Raw genomic sequence first — 17,109 nt, forward strand, 5'->3', positions numbered from 1 at the left:
TTCTTTCCTACTTAAGTTACACAAATGTTACATAGACAAAGGCAAAGAATACCTGTAATAGAAAAATCTTTGCCAAATTTATATTGCAACTTTAAGCACAACAACTAAAACAAAGAAAACTTCCAACCTCTTTACAAAAAAGGTTTGAGTATGTCAAGCTTTTAAGGCCAATGAAAATTCAAAAGCTTTAATAATTAAAAGAAAGACCCCAAAATCACCTCCCAAAAGTGTTTCCATGAATTTCAGACATAATTCCTCAAAATTCAGTGGTAAAAATTATTAGAAAGAAACCTAGTTATTGATCTATATAGCAAGTTGTAAAAATTCATTTTCACCTCAATTTTTCTGCATCTGCTTTATTCAGATGGTTCCTTCAATCTACACATCTGTTAGGAAACATGTCACACTTTGGTCCTGGCACATTAAAATATGCTTCCTTGAAATTGCCTGCTCTCCTGCCTTTAAAGAATGTTTCTCAAGAGTGAAATGCAAAGACTTTGTAGTAACTGTTCAGGGGCTTCCTGTCAGCACACCACTAAGGTTTCTACCTTTAAGAACTCATGAAATATACATGACTGAGCATAAGGTTTAAATAGAGGTTTCAATCACTTTCACATGTCAAAACAAACTAAATGTGTGCGTTTCCTAGATACTGTTTTTTTTTCTTCACATTGTTTTTTAACATGGATCTCCTAACATGATCTCCAATTCTTGCCCAACTGGTACCTTCATAAATTCTTAGCTGTGCTATATGTACGAGCTGAATAATATGACTCCAAATATTTCCAAGTCTGTGTGATACCTATTATTGTTAAGAAGAGGCCTCCTGAAGCGTTAGTATTCTTAGTTGCTTCAATAGTGAAATAAACGGGAGGAGGAGGAGACTTCTCAAAAACTAGAGCCAGTAGGACCTCCTCAGGATGGGTGGCCTCTGCAAGCTAGCTGGATTACAGTTAGTTCGATAAGCAAAAATCAGGATCAAGTTCTAATCACAATTAGTGCTGTCCAAGCACGGTAAGAAGTTACCCTTTACAAAGAACACACTGTTGAAATAATGATACATACAATGAGAATGAGGAGAGAAAGCAGCTTGACATTAGCTAATGTATACTACCTTGTGATGGTGTTAAATATCTAACTCAGAATCATGATCAAGAGCAATCACTGTATTAGAGATGAAATGTAAAATCAGATGGACAGTCATGATTTACAACATCACTGCAGTCAGTAAGTTTCACTCACTATGGAGCCCAGGAGCACTATGTTATTCTGATATGGCAATGGCTACCAAAAAAAATCACATTTACAGCAAAATATACAAGAATCCCCTAAAAACTTATATTTCTAATTAGCAAATGGATGAAAACATCAACTTTCAAACAAATTCCAAAATAAATCACAACCCATATAACATAAAAAATACTTTAGCATTGCATTTTCAACAGCTACACTGACATCTACAGTTACAGGATAATTTATTGCTAATACTCACAAATAAATTCATAAAAGTTATATCCTTACCTGATCATACAACTTTTCATCTACTAGGAGGTACGTCTTTGCCCAGCGCTTGAGGAACCATACAATATCTTTGCCCATCTGGGGGCTCAGGAGGTGTGTCAGATTTGCCCTTATTGCTCTAGATTCTACTTCTGACACTCTTAAAATAGCAGATAACAACCTGCAGATTTAAAATACAATGAGGATGCTGAGAGTGGATTTTGAAGAAGCAATGCAACTATTAAAACCACTTTAATTTTTCACAAAATATGACAGAAGAATCAGGATAATACACAGCACTAACTCTAATCAAGTAAAAAGGAACTGAATTTATTGTTTTTGAAATGCAAGGCGAGAGAGAGAGAGAATAGAGCAAATATCCTCCAAAAATAAGATTTAACAGTAATTTTGACATCAAAATTACTGCAATAAAGAATTCTCACAAGCATTGTGACACAAATGGGCTACTTGGGAGTGCCTGAAAAGCTGCTTTTTCCCTCCTTGCACCATAAAGTTGAGTATCCAAATGGGGTCTAATTGTTCAGTGTTCGCAGTGTTGACATATACCAAAAAACAAAAGAAATGACCAGTTATTTTTCTCTTGTTCATTACAAGAAATAGTCAGGGAAATAGTCTGGAATAGTAAATCACAAGGTGATTGCATTGCTACAATCAGCTCATAAAACTGCATTAAATATTAGCTTTTGTAGTGCATCAAGTGAATTTTGTAAGAATGTGATTGTACACAAGAAATTTAGGAGATGACAGTGGCCTGCTTCTTGAAGGCATTTCAGAATTATTGCCAAAGGGCCTCAAATCTCTCGTTGTTTTGATCCGGTTTTATTGCCACCACTGAGACATTGCATCAAGAAATCCTGTTTGGCAGCCACTTCTTGAAGTGGCCAATAGTATAAGTGAGTAGTATTCAACCTTCTAAACACTAGGTACCCACATCATTGCTAATGAAGGTCCACTTCTTCTACTTTCTTCCCAGAAGAAAGTATTTAAAGAACACAACTAATCTTAGGTGAAGACTCTTCCATGTCAACCAAGAGTGGAATGCAATCACCTGAAGTGAGGATTCAAATTGAGGAGTCCTTAGGGAACATCAGCCTACTTGCAGAAGAGAAGGGAAATCTCTCCTGCTTCTTTTACAGGCTGACAGTGACGTGTGTTCATAACTGACAGCAATTCCTCATGCTCTGAGGATCAATTTTGCTGCTACTGGCAAGCTTGGGCAGTAACCCATAATCAAAGTAGAGAAGCTTACTGATGTTCTGGAAAGCATTTGCTTAAGCTGTATATGTGCTGAATGAATTTTAGAGTATATATTATCTAAAGATTTTGATCTGCCAACTTTTTTTACTTCAGTAGTTTTAAGGATTTTCTGTAGAATATAGATCAAAGATGTTTTTTTGGTAGAAATATAAAAAACATTTCTGTATGTTCCCAAGACTTTGGCTTATGATGTCTGTTAAGACTGTTAGATCAATCTTTCCTTCTTCAATGTTCAGTGCTTACATGTTGCTTAAATTTTCACATTCACAGAAGTCTACTCACATTGTAGGTTTTTCTCTGAAAAAAACATTTAACACATTTAATAGCACAAGATGCATCCTTACCTAATTACAGAATCAGTTCTGTTGTACCCTGGGATGGAAGAGGCCTTCTCTCCTGGAGATCCCAGAATCTGAAGTGTTGTATTGATGTCAACCTCAGCTGAATGTTTAATGGAATATTCCATTACTTCTGGAGGTATTAGCGGAGTCTCTCCCTGAGTATCATTAGCCAAGAGGTAGCCTTACATTAAAAAAGAAAGAGTGATCACAACTTTCTACCCTAGGTTAACTTATGGCTTTCTGATTAAAGAATCCATAGGCTTAACTGCAGACATCACACCAGAACCAAATGTACAGACCCTGGCTAACACTCCTTAAATGCATATGAGTTAATTAGAATCCTTAAATCCATTTAGTAGGAAAAAAACCTAAAGTGACAAGAAACCAAGACTGGAAAAATAAACCACCAATTTAAAAATTAATAAAAAGAGACAAGTTTTGCTTCATGTAAAAGTACTACAGTCAATTCATCTGCTTGAGGGAGGGATGAAACAACATTTTGTTTTCATTTTTTTCTTCTTCTGTTATGTGGTAAAAAAGCCTTGTTTTACAGCTTCCCTGCTGAGTCCTTATCATTTGGGACTTCTGTTTTGCTAAAATCTCAAATCTGTCAGTCTTTTAGACCTCAAGCACATGTGCTGTAACACAAGTTTTCCTTGCCTAGCAACTGCAGATTAGGTGAAGCATGGGTTTTCATGCAATACTCTGGTATCTATATAATATTAATTCCAGCTTTAGTTGTAGTTTTTAATATCTGATCTCATAACCATCTGTGAGCTACAAACTCCATCTCAGTGTTACAAAACTATTATAAATATTCATGTCAACATCTGAAAGCAACTAAAACACCACACCTTCAAAAAAGCCCCACAAATATTTCAAACACTATGCATTTCCCCGAGCAAAGTACAGACTTAGTTGTTACTACCTTTGCAAACTTAAGTAAAATATTGCCATTTAAAAAACAAACCCAAAAAGGCTCTAAATTTAGAATGAAAATGCTCTAAGTTCCCTGAAACATAACAAAATAGCAGGTCATGGATCATCAGCAGAAAGTCTAAAACTTACATGATTCTCTGTCACCAGTACACTGATCTCATGCTGGTTCCCTTATAAAGTCGTGCACCCAGCCAACACCACTGATACCACAAACAGACTAATTTATTGAATAGGCTGATGGATCACACAACTCAAAAAAAACTGTAACAAAATTAGTTGCAAGAATTTCCAATTGACACTGATGAAACCTTTACATGAGGTAATTATTAGAGATAATATTCCTGTTACTCAAGGCACATGATAGTAAGACAAGGATTTTGCAAGTCCTGCGTGTAAGAAGAAATCATTGTAAGGGATAAAATGTACAATCAATCGAGGGTAGTTGATATCCAGGGATTTTTTTTTTCCCTGAGGTGTTCCAGCTGTAATAAGACTACCAGAATAAATACTATTTAAAGCTGTTCACTAACCTGTGACTAAAATAAGCCAATGAATATCCTCATACAGGTCATCAAGCACTTTATTGTCAATAGAACCTGATGCTGGTGAGGCAAGTAACTGCTGCTGATGTCTTTGCAACTGTCCATGGAGCCTTGTCACTCGGTCTTCTAACAAACTGTGGACAAATAAAGAAGCGTCACTGTTTTTAAACTGTTTTGGCAAAGTTAGGCTTTCCCTATCTGACAGCTTTATTGATTTTCACTCATGGCTATTTTTTTTTTGTACTTACCTTGTGAGAAGAGGTATGCAGTGTTCTGCAGCAATCCTCCCCAGCATGCCTACGCTGGCCAACTGGTCACAGAACTGGTCTCTGTCATCTTCCTGCAGCTCACTTATTTCTTCTTCTTCCCGAGAGGCCACGCCATTGGCAGTCTGGTTATTTCAACAAAATTAGAAGCAACCCGTTAGGGTCATACTTGTTAAATTCATTATCACCACAATTTTCTGCATTATTATGGCTCTTTCTTGCAATGGTAATTTGCATGTATGAAAAAGGGACTTGTACTAAATTAGACACAGAAGAGTTAAACAGAGTCAACATGGGTTCATATTGTTTTAAAATCAGCATTTCACAAACTCATTACCAAAATGTCACATTCAGTTCATTCATTAACATTTCAATAGTTCTCAGTTGTCTGAGATCTCACATGAATCACTTAATAAGTTGTATTTTTCATGATGAAATGAATGTTAGCCCTTACATTAAAAGTTTTCCCTAACTGACTGCTTGAGGGGAAATAGTAGTTTAAAAAGTATTACTAAATTTTAAAAAAAGTACATTAAAAGTAAATGCTATAAACTCAGAAAACAGCAGACTAATAATCCTGATGATCTCAGTCTTATTTCTTGCTGATGCAGCAGCTGCACTGTTCAATTTCTCAAAGCTTATCTTGGTTGCATTATAAAACTTTAAATTATAATCAGATCTTATTCCTTGAAGAGATGAACATATGCAGAAACCAAGTATAAATCTTAGTTCTTAATTATAAAATTTATGCAAGTAACAAAGTAAAATACAAGAGGCGGAGAAAGCTATCAGCCTGCTTTGTTTCTATAGAGGCCCTGGAAAACTGAATCCACATACAGCTCCTTATGCAAAGTGCTTTTAACTCTTCTTTATGAAACCTAGCAAATCATTCTCCTTTGGATAACTTCAAAGTTGCAGCTGTTTACTGAAGGGTGAGCCTCTGCTCTCGAAGCAGAGACTGAAAGTTCCTGTTACCGCTTTGATATAGAACAAGAAGCATTCTAAAATGCCAGCTGTGGCTTTTAAAGGTTACCCATGGGATAAATGACTTATCTCACAGAATGACATGAATCAACCTGAGTACAAAAGTTATGTCAAGACTGCCCGATATGAATTCAAAGCTCTCTTGTGAAATATTTCTCCCAGTTTTGGCACTGTTATTACCATCTGTTACATATTGAGATAGCAGAATTATGTTTTACATTGTGCTTTTCAGAATGAGGTACCTCTGAGATCTTTGCACAGCATCAAATTAAAGAGATTTTATACAGTTATTGAATTGAATCTATGCAATAACTAACATCTACATCCAACTTTCTGTGTAAGAATCTATTTTAGTAAGATCTAGATTCCTGGCAAATAGACTAATCATCTTTCTTTCTCAATGGCTCAAGAGATAATTGATGTACTTTTAAATTTTCTCTAGACAGTCAACGTTAAAAAACTCAACTGGGAATTTATTTTATCCAAAGGTCCACATGATATTCCAAGTTTCTTCTACTTTGAACACAGTCAGTCTACATTTTTTCAGATATTTATGCATGTCAGCTATATTTTGAAGATAGTGCATGAGGGGGCAACAATCATAATAAAGGCCCCCAATTTCAATGAGAATTTAAACTAGAATTCTAATCCAGAAGGAAGGTCAACAGTTTAGTCACTGTATCTGCGGAAAGAACAAGATCCACATTGATTTGAGCTACAGGTTTATTTTTTATTTTTTTAAAGTGATTTCCAACTTTGCATTCCTTTAACTCCTCTCCAGAATGAGAAAGGGCTGAAAATCACAACTGAGTAACAAGCACAGCAGTTTTTTTCATTTCCAAAGTCACAAATGGCAATTATATACTAGCTGCCTTGAGCTACATAATATACACACACCAAAAGACATGGGCTAGTTACTGTATGTTACCATCCATAACTACTACAATGAAGGCTTACCAAATTCCTTGTGCCATCAGGAGCAGCCAGATGGCACTGAATGTAGGAATTAAAGACTTGAACAGCATGTTGGGTAAAGAAACCTTTATGGAAATGTTTGTCATCTTGGACCAAAGTAAGCCAAGATTCCAGTAACTTATCATATGCCTCCATATATACCATATCATCTTTGTCAAGCTGTAAGAGATGAAAAAAAAACAAACAAAAAAAAAAACCTTATTATTAAAGTAAACCAGAGGAACATACTTATAATTAACACTATTTTATAGAATTTCTTCTACTGCTGAAACAAACAAAAAAAAAGGATCTAAGGATAGCTAAGAAAATACCAGAATCAACTGAAGCAATGCATTGAAAAGGGCACTGAAGCTTTCATGTCTGCTAGGCTTTAAAAGTCTATCAATGTGTTTAGCTATTTTGCTTAATCTGATGTTGCATATAGATTTATAGGTATTCCACTATCTCTGAAATAAAGGGAGAGAAAAAACAATGATTCCAGAAGAAATCAATGCAAGATTGCAAGTGTTCAGGAAACCTTGTTACAGGTAGCCAGTTTTGATTATGAATCACAACTTCTTGTTCTATGAACAAAGCAAAACCCAGTGAATTAGAACAAGAATGAGCCTGCAGCTATAATTACTTAGTGCATCTCAAGTGATGCTTCTTGTTTTTAATTATTAATGTGCTTCTGTATAGTGTGTAAGTTGCAAAAGGAAAGAACTTCTCTCAAAATCAAAAACCTGAGTTGCTGGCAAACTAAAGAATCCAAACAGCAAAGTGGACATTTCTTTTAAAAGTATCAACTCTTTTTTGATGCAAAAATTGAACGTTTGTAAATACATCCAACTTCAAAAAACTTCAGTGACTGTACAGATAAACATCTACTAAGATGTCTTCCCAAGTTTTAACCAACAGACGGCTCACAGAAGTTACTCTGAGACAGCAGAGGTCAGTAAAATGGTTCAATGATGAAATAAAGAGACACTAAGGCCTTAATCATGCTCCAGACACAAGAATTCCTGACTTCCAGTGAAGTTACAAACATGGTCGGATGAACAGGCAAGGAAAAGAAAACACTGGCTGGATGACTGATTAAGAGGAAAAACTGATATCACATTGGAAGCATTCCAAGATTGCTTCACAGCATCCTTTTGTAACTGCAAAGCTGTCATATTTCCAGAAGTTAAAACATGGGACATACTGATGCAATTGTGAAAACAAAACCTGGAGATGACAAGGAGAGAGGCAAAATTGTATGCAACACTAAGTCATAAATTTAAGAAGGACATCACAACATATCTTTTTAAAATTTACCTAAAGGACACATTAATTTACAGATAGTCATTCAGTCCTGAAACATTTTTACATGTATGTAATATATTTACATCTATAACTACATATATGACTTGTAATAATTTTTAATAATTGAGAGCATAAGCAGATAAACAGACATGTTTTTATGAACAACAAAATACCCTCAAATATAGACAACTCATTTATTACAACACGTCAAGATATTCTCATAAGCAATCTAGGACTAATAAGTGCCTCCATAAAATAAATGTCCAAACAGTAGAGAGATTTTATCCACATTGAACCAATCTGGTCCCAAAGAAACCTTACTAAAACATCCCAATCCTTATTTCAGATTAGCTGCTGCTGCGCTACCAAAGATGTCATACAGGCAAAGTGCCATGCTGTAGACTGGGAGATAAATCATTCTGATGGATTTAAAAACTCAGATCTTCAGGAGAGGCAAGATAAACCCAGCAAATTTAAAGCAAAGATGCTTAATTCCTCCTAATTTACTCTATGGGAAACAAAAAGAAATTTGGTCCTTCTACCCTCCTAGTTTGCTGACCCTTTGAAGAGAGAACACTTCGAAAGTTTGTCAAGCAGCAGCAAACCGCAAGAATTGGAAACACAGCAGAGGGGACCAAATTCAGAATGATCTGTGCTATCACATGATATTTGAAAAAAATATCATGAAACAAGAATAGTACACTAATATTAATATTAATAATATGAATATAATTTTGAGAAAAAGAAGCCTTTGATATAATTTTTATCGGACGTTTCAACCAACATCCTGTTCATACTCTTCACTAATTCAGGTGAACTATTTGATTGTACTTCTGCATAAGTATTAAGTGTTAAGCAAGGCAGAGCATAGATGTGAATGAGCATCCTCTCTCACACCAAGTGCCATTAAAGGAAGAGATTACTGGTCCCCCATAAACTAATCCTCAGCAGTGTTGAAGCTTACCTGCCCTCCCTCCACCAGTGTAGCTAGCTCAGGTAAATGTTTCAACTTCCTTCAGATGATCTTCCCAGCCCAAACTAGCAGTTTAATGTGAAACAGCATTTAAACTTAATGTTTGGATTGTGGGGTTTTCCCCATGGTTGAAAATCAGTATTAGATGCTTTGAAGTGGCTTGTAGATTTTGATTCAGGATCTCCATATTTTGACAGTTTTCATAACAGGTCTTTAGCTAAGTAGATTCATTGTGCCTGATGGGGCTTCTGCCACGTTCACATGGTATGTTCTACTGGCATGAAGTAGCAGAAATATGGGGAAAATAGTTTTACCAGCCCTCAAAGTTTAAGGAGTACACTTGCCTGCATTCTGCTGCATTTTGTATTTCTGAAAAGCTCACGGAGTATTATCTGAGGATTCTACTGAGCCCAACACACATGGTATTTTATCTGTCAGAAAGCTCTTAACTACAGACAGCACATGAATTCACAGAAAGTATCACTGCATGCATTCTTAAAAACTTTGGGGAACACATTCGCCACAGCCAGGACACTCCAAAGCCAAAAGATGTTTTTCAGGGATGCAAAGCAGTACTTCTACAGGCACACATCATTGCACCAGAGAGTGGTACAAGCTGGTGTAAGCTCTTGCTGAGAGATTGTTTTAAATGGCATAATGTTGAGCACTCTTTTCATTGAACATGACTGTATTCCAGTTCTCAAGTAACAAGATGATAACTGAAGAAACAACATCCCTTTAGTGTCTTTGAACTTAAAAGTTAGCCTGTGGTTTTCATGAATCTTATATAAAAGCTTCAGAAGCATTTCTAAATGTATTGGTGAACAACGGAATATGTATTCAATAGAAAATATCAAAAAGCACACAAATTTTGACCAATGAAGTTTGGAAAGGAACTTTATTTTAGATTCTAAAGTTAAATACCAATTTTTTGATTAAGACATAAAAAAAATGAAACGTTAGATTAAGCAATAGACCAAATATAATACATGTTAACCTTGCAGGGAACACATGATCTAATGTTCTGCAATGAATGCTAATTAATACACCTGTGCTCTCTGGTAAAGAAACACGTACATCAACTTTGTAACTAATTACTTCTATAATTATTTTCAAACTCTGCCACTACACCAAGCTGTCAAAACAAAGAAAATAATCTTTTCTGATAATAGTGGGGGGAATACTGGTTAGTATCTTGAGAGTCTCATTTTAAATCTGTAGCCACTGCACGTTAACAGCTGAAGTGCAAGATTATTCATCTTAATTCTTATGCTATTTTCCTTAAGCTATGTGCCCTTGGTAGTTTTTAATTTTAATGCAACTTTGAGGAGCAGAACACCTGGGTATGCCAACTACTCTTTAATGTTACAATCAAAGTTTGAAAGAAAAAAATCCTCTTAATTCCTGTGCTAGATTTGCACGCACAATTACCATTTGAACTGTGTCAGCAATGAAGGTATGATCTGAACAGCTCAGGTATATGATGTTAACAACAGATCTTAACAGCCACACTCACTTAAAACAGAAACTCCTGACTCAGAACTCTAGGCAGCAGTTAAGTTTCAGTCTGTCCATATGTTCATGTAGTCATTTTAAACTTTCAGGACTGCAGTTTGTTCATTATCTACAACAGCAAGTCAGCAATACATTAAGACTTGAATATTTTTAATTAGTTAATTAATTTAAAAAATAAGATGCACTTTAAATCAAAATGAAGTCTGAAAGATGCACATAGTGTGTAATTATGTTCAGTACATTGCGTGAAATAAAAAGAAAATCCTCTCTTATGTGATTTCAGAAATATCTAGGACAAAACCACTGAATTCAAAACAGCTATTAACAAAATAGCCAAATTCTCATGTCAGTTATGCTTATCACAAATAGAAGTGAAAAAAGCTACCCACTTTTTTGAGAGCAGCTACTTACCACTTCTTCCAAGGCAGCACTTCTTCCAAAAGAACAGGTGAGGTGTGCGAGGCAGTTAACAAATGAAGAGAAAAGTTCATTTGGAATGGCCGTTAAAATATTGCGGGGAAATACAGTTATCAGATTGCTGATAATACTGGAAATTCCCACTGCTTCAGAGTCTTCTATTTCAATTCTAGAGATAGAAATAGCAGTTTTTTGCCATTAAGAAAATAGCTAAAGAAAATTGGTTTTGTTGATATGTTTTCAATCCATAAATCTATCTCATTATAAGCACCATCTACTTTAAACTGCCCTTTCTCAATTTAAGCAATCCAACAGTTAGCACAAATTATATCCAGAAATAAGCAAGCCATACCACTTCACCACACAGATATGCTACAGTCCAAACTAAAGATTAAAAGATGCCATCTAAATTTAGAGAGCATGCATACATACCCATTGATAGTATTCAGTAATCCCTCAATGAAGTGTGCCAGGTAATCAACTTGAGAACCTTCATCAGGAAAGACTGGCCCGTGCAAAGATGCCAGCTGTGCCAGGCACTGTAATGAATCTTGGGCCATATCTGTATCTTCTCTGATTTTTCGATGTACCTTTCAGGAAGTGAGGTCGTTAATAATACATGAAAACAGGGTGTTCTTACAACAGTCACATGGCTCTCAATCCAAAAGAGCACACACCAAAAAAAGCTTACTATAACTTCCCCTCAGTCTGAAATACAAGGGTTTCTGTAACTCCCTAAACCATGGCAAACGTCAAGATCGTGACTCAGCTCACAGTCTCAAGCCTTGAATTAACTCACTGAAACTAACATTTAGTTAAGGCTCACCTACATGTTGAAAATTGAACTGTCTATTGAATGTTATGTCTTAAAGAGAGAAACAGATGCCAGCCAGTCAGACATGCTGCTCCTTCTAAAAACAGCAATAATGACAGTCATCTCTATTATGCTAACTATGCCTAGGCTATAGAGTCTTGCTAAAGTTAGTCAACAAGTTCAATCAAGATTATATAGATGCTTCTTTAGCAGAGGTAAACACTGAAGACATACAAAAATTAATGCATCACTTCCTTGGCAACACCCTTATATTATACAAGGCCAACAGTAATCTTCCCGCATTTGTGCAAACTTCTCATTATTTCCGTTGTGGAGACTTTCTAGATTTGAATCTTACTACTTTAGTAAACACATTCTCATATACTTATTTTAATCAGTCAAGTCGGGATTTAAAGAATTTTTTTAGGCTTGCGCCTATTTTAATCACAGAAGATTTACTGAATAAACAAACGAATATAGAGTAGCTTTTTCAACCAGAAGTGAAATTTATTCCAGTAATATTATACCAAAAAGTACAGTTAAAACACTAACCATTTTTCTGTGGTGTTATAGTTGCAAGTTCACCCAATTTATAAAAAGTTGGATTAGCTGCATAGTTAATCCCTGAAAGATCAAACTAGCAGGAGAAACAAACCCTGCAACAGAAATATACCCTCCTAATACATGTCCCACAAGAGGCTGAGATTAGAAATGAAGGCTCTTGCTATAACACAGCAGTCCTGCCAACTTTTGCAAGGTTATTAACATTTCTCAGATCAGATAAATGAATAAAAATTACTACAACTTACTTACATTACCTCAAACAGCAAACTACTACTGCAAGCCTCAACCACAGCAAATCAGGAATCTAAAACCAGAACTGACAGCATACTGCCCTGGCCAGCATTCATTCAAAAATAATAAAATACAGGCAAGCCTTGGTTACTATTAAGTAAAATGCAAACATATTAAAATGAATCTCTGTAGTATTAAAAATATTTTTCTTATCATAAATAAGTAATTGTAAAGCAATTATGGAAACAGATATGCAACTCTGACAACTTCATACGATTAAATGAAGAAGGGTTAACATGTAAGCCAAAAAGTTATTTGCATGTGGAGGTTCACAGCTGACAGTAGCAACTGTCTGGATAGTCTAGACAGCTGTTCAGATTGTGTGTAGCTGCTGAGAGTTCTGCCAGTGATTTTTTCACCCTTTCAAAACTGCTGGATAAACTTGAAGTAAAAAGAAATAAAAATAAAAATTTAAATTTATCTAAAATCCTATCAAGTAAGGACATGCATCCAAACACATACTGTGAAGCAGCACTGGAGAGTTACATTTACATTGTCTTGTAACAACTTGGTCCAAGTTTTGAGCACATTTCTCTGCTTTGCAAAAATGAAAAGGAGCCTGAGAATGCTCAATTCTCAAATCCCAAGAGATGTAACTCAAGTCAAATTGCATAGCAAATGAATTTATAAGCCAATGTATGTTGCTGCTGCACTAAGTCCTAGCTGAGCAATGATTACAAACTTCTCCCAACAGTTGCAAAAACAACACAACTTCTATCCATTTTTAACATTGTGGGGCTTTTAAAGTTACAAAAATTGAGCACTACATTCCCCTCTCCCAACACTACCTCTTTCTTATCCCTTCTAACTTATTCCATTTTAACTTTTGTGGCTTTTCTTTGTGCTGAGGAAAGATGTGGAATTCTGTATGGCAAAAGTGGCTAGAAAACTACATTACTTATTTTCAGCTGTTCTGTTGAGCAAATGCTTTTATGTCAGCAAACACACACTGCTCGTTCGGTCTTTTCTGAGAGCAGTTACACCTTTTCTGAAAGATTATTCACTACTTTACTACTGCTCATTGTGCTTGCTTTTGTCTGATGAGTACATGTCCAGAAATATTAAACATATAGAAGTTGAGATAACTATAAGCCTTTTTCTGTTGCTAGTGGTCATCAATTTAAAGCAATTAATATGCAAAATACAAATTCAGTACCCTAGGAGAAAGACAATACTTCTATTTGCTTCGATAAGCAAGTTGAAGTGAACAGAATCAGTCCTACCTGATGCAAAAGGAAGAGTCCGACAACACAGTTTTAGAACAGGAAGGAGCTGCTTTCCCTGTGGTCTGGACTATGAAAGTTGAAGAAAGAAACTTACTGTAAAGAAAAGCTCCATAACTCTGCTGTCCAGGAGAGTCTCACGCCAGGATTCTGTTGGCTTTAGCATCACATTTTGTGAGGATTCAAACATAGCTATATAATGTCTGCCCAGTTATCTGGTGTCAAGGTCAACAATAACATTCCTACTTGGCTTTAAAAAAATCCTAGATACAACAGGATCCATTCAGAAAGAATGTAATGGAAACAAACTTTAAGCCTCTTCACATACACAGCATAATTCATGCATGAGGCCAAGGAATAAAAGGTATTAAGTATTGAAAAAAAGAATGCTCCAGGAATGTTAGATAACAGTTTGATCATAATTATGAGACATACCATAGCGATACGATCACTTTGATAACCAGGGTGTCTAATGCGACACAGCGAGAAGGGAAAAAAGCAACCGCAATTAACAGGTGTTAAAATTTATGCAAAATAGGAAATCATTTTCTAAAAAACTTTCCTGGCAGCTTTTAAAAAGGCCTTACCATAGCTAAAGATAGCTCATTGAAATCTATATCCCATTTTTCTAAATAGCCAGATATGTGTCACAGAATGCAGATATGTTGGCCCTGCATTAATCTACATTTTCTAATCACACTGAGAAGAACAAAAGCACAAGTCAGCACAAGGCATTGTCATCTTCAATGCGTTTGCAAGAGTCGCTCATGAAAAATGTGCAAGACAATTTTGCTGCACTCATTTCAGCTCTCACCATGTGTTTTGGCACAGCTTAATTTACAAAATTCTGCAAATGCTCTAGTAGAGATAAAACAGAGACATGAGGAAAAACATTTAAAAAAACAGGTTCAATTCTCTGTCAATCTGATCAACCAACAGTTTTTATCAAAACTTTTTGGAAGTACTTCCCTTTGTCACACCACCCATTTCAAGTAGTAGTGAAGTTAAAGCAGTTTTACTAATGTTTTATTTGTCTTTCTTAAACCCCACATTATCCTCTTTGATCCCTTTCTAACCCAACCATCAGAGTAAGTAACAGCATGTTCAGCTGCACATAATTTACTTACTGGTAATGAACAGCATTACCTTTCCAAGTGTAAGCAATCCAGTACTATAATACCTGTATAAAAGCTATTTTATGTCTAGAATGAAATAAGCTTTACAATTGTATAATGCAAAACAGTAGGTCCCTTAAGTTTTGATGGGTTTTGTTTAAGGAAACCATATTTAAAGCAAGCAAGTAGTTTAATACAAAAAATTGTGTCACAAAGCAGAACTCACGATTTCAGTTTACTTATACCTGTCTTCTGTGTTCTGCCACAAAGAAAAATTCCTAACGACACTGTGCAAAGTCACATTCCAAAAAAAAGGGACTTTTTCCAAAGTCTTTCCAAGTGGACCCTCACTGGTGGTATGTGTCCAGGACTGCTGTCAGCACGTTAATACTGTGTATGAACCATCAGCGGTTTTCACATTAGTGAAAAATGCTGTTTCACAATTTTCAAGACTATCAATGTATGCTAAACTATACCAGATCGGCATTATTTCAGATGGGGAAAAACTAAAAGTCACAGAATTTTCTACTTTAGTTCCACCTGAAACACTGATGTAATTTAATTGATCAAATATGCTTTGGTTCTACTCACTAAAAAAAAAACAAAAAAAAAAAAAGTGCATGAAATTATCACATGCAAGCATCCTTTATCAGGAGTAATAATCTAAATTAAGACTAATTTTATCTGACAAACTAAGCAATGCCTTTTTTTTCCCTTTTCATTTAGAATGCTTTAATCAAAATGGTATTTTAAACTGCTTACTAACAAGAATGTCCTTTGCTGTGACTCTCCAATAAGCTATTGGCTTGCACATACTACCAGAAGACAATCATAAACACACTACCAATCTGTGAAAAATTTACTCTTTGTTAGGTTCAGTATACAGAGGGGACCAGCTACAAAATGCTTTCACATGGAATGAAAGAAGTGCTAGTTTGCTGTCACTATTTTAACACGACTCACTATTTAGCATCCTTATCCTGTTATTTTTAGTCTTGCTTCTCATGCTAAGGGATGGCTGACACGTCTGACAATAGGAGATTTGTGGATAAAATATCTGTTCACTGAACATTACAAATTATGACTCCACCTATCACAGAGGTCTTGCAGCCATTTTCCAGCATGTACTGCACGTATGCAAGCATTAGCAGAAACTGGCTGTGGAGATGCTTACTGCTACAAAGCACTCCAGCTTACATTGTGCTACAGCTTGGTCTTAGTAACAGCAGTGTAGTTATGCCAAACCTGAACAGAATGGCACTAAATTACCTCAGACATGGGTACACACAGGACAAATGCACCCTTCATCATCCAAAATTAACTTACTTGTCAAGACTTACAAAGAAGCAAAAAGTACAGAATGAGCAAAACACTTTTTTTTTATAAGCACTCAAGGTAAACGATAAGCATAGATTAGTCTACTATGACATCCTGGAGAGTTTGAGATTTTCTTTGTTTCTAGAATGAAAAACAATTGTAAACCACTTCTGGCAATAATCCAGAGGTTTCTAACTTTCACAGGTCTACTGGGGGAGTGATTAACTTTTAACAAAATTTACTTTGAATGATTTGGAAATCCAGGCTAACAAACAGGTACTAGAAGCATGTCAACATTTCACTCATTTTGCAAGATTTAGGACACTGATTCCTTCAGAATCATGCATGAAACAGATTATTCAGTGATGTGAACTGAACTCTATTAAAAATCGTAAGAACATAAATAGATGCCTTAATGTATGATAAGGTCCATATGCTTTAGAGAGCATATGTTTAGAGAGAAAGATGAGAAGACCATAATGTTAAAAGATATTTTAATCTTTGACTCAATTTATGCATGTAGACATTAGATCTATGCTTGGCTTTGTTTCATGAACTGGAGAAATAAGAGTAGTTTTTTCAAACTTATAAATTGTTTATTTTAAAACTAATTTAGAAAAAAAAAGTTTGAGGTTTTATGTGCTTCTTGGAGGAACATATGAAAACAACAAAAATTAAAAACAAACAAATGTGTAGTTGTCCTCTCAGTCACAGCCTCTGTCCCAGGAAGGGACAAGTGAAGATGAATATTAAAATATTTCATATCCTAAA

General features: G+C 35.5%; 1 protein-coding gene across 3 annotated transcripts in view; it reads right to left on the reverse strand.

Moving 5' to 3' along the window:
* Positions 1-17,109, reverse strand: part of XPO4 (exportin 4) — a 79,880-nt gene that overhangs the window by 19,109 nt on the left and 43,662 nt on the right. For 2 of the 3 annotated variants that reach the window (XM_056482644.1, XM_056482662.1), the window contains exons 7-14: positions 14,004-14,116; positions 11,447-11,604; positions 11,009-11,183; positions 6,808-6,984; positions 4,849-4,991; positions 4,589-4,734; positions 3,123-3,300; positions 1,522-1,681 (exon numbers count right to left, since the gene is read on the reverse strand). In XM_056482644.1, the coding sequence (XP_056338619.1) occupies positions 1,522-1,681; positions 3,123-3,300; positions 4,589-4,734; positions 4,849-4,991; positions 6,808-6,984; positions 11,009-11,183; positions 11,447-11,604; positions 14,004-14,116 (1,250 nt within the window). The remainder of the gene's footprint in view (positions 1-1,521; positions 1,682-3,122; positions 3,301-4,588; positions 4,735-4,848; positions 4,992-6,807; positions 6,985-11,008; positions 11,184-11,446; positions 11,605-14,003; positions 14,117-17,109) is intronic. The other variant, XM_056482653.1, reaches the window with a different exon arrangement.

This window comes from Oenanthe melanoleuca, chromosome 1 (genome assembly GCF_029582105.1).
Source record: "Oenanthe melanoleuca isolate GR-GAL-2019-014 chromosome 1, OMel1.0, whole genome shotgun sequence".
Lineage (NCBI taxonomy): Eukaryota > Metazoa > Chordata > Aves > Passeriformes > Muscicapidae > Oenanthe > Oenanthe melanoleuca.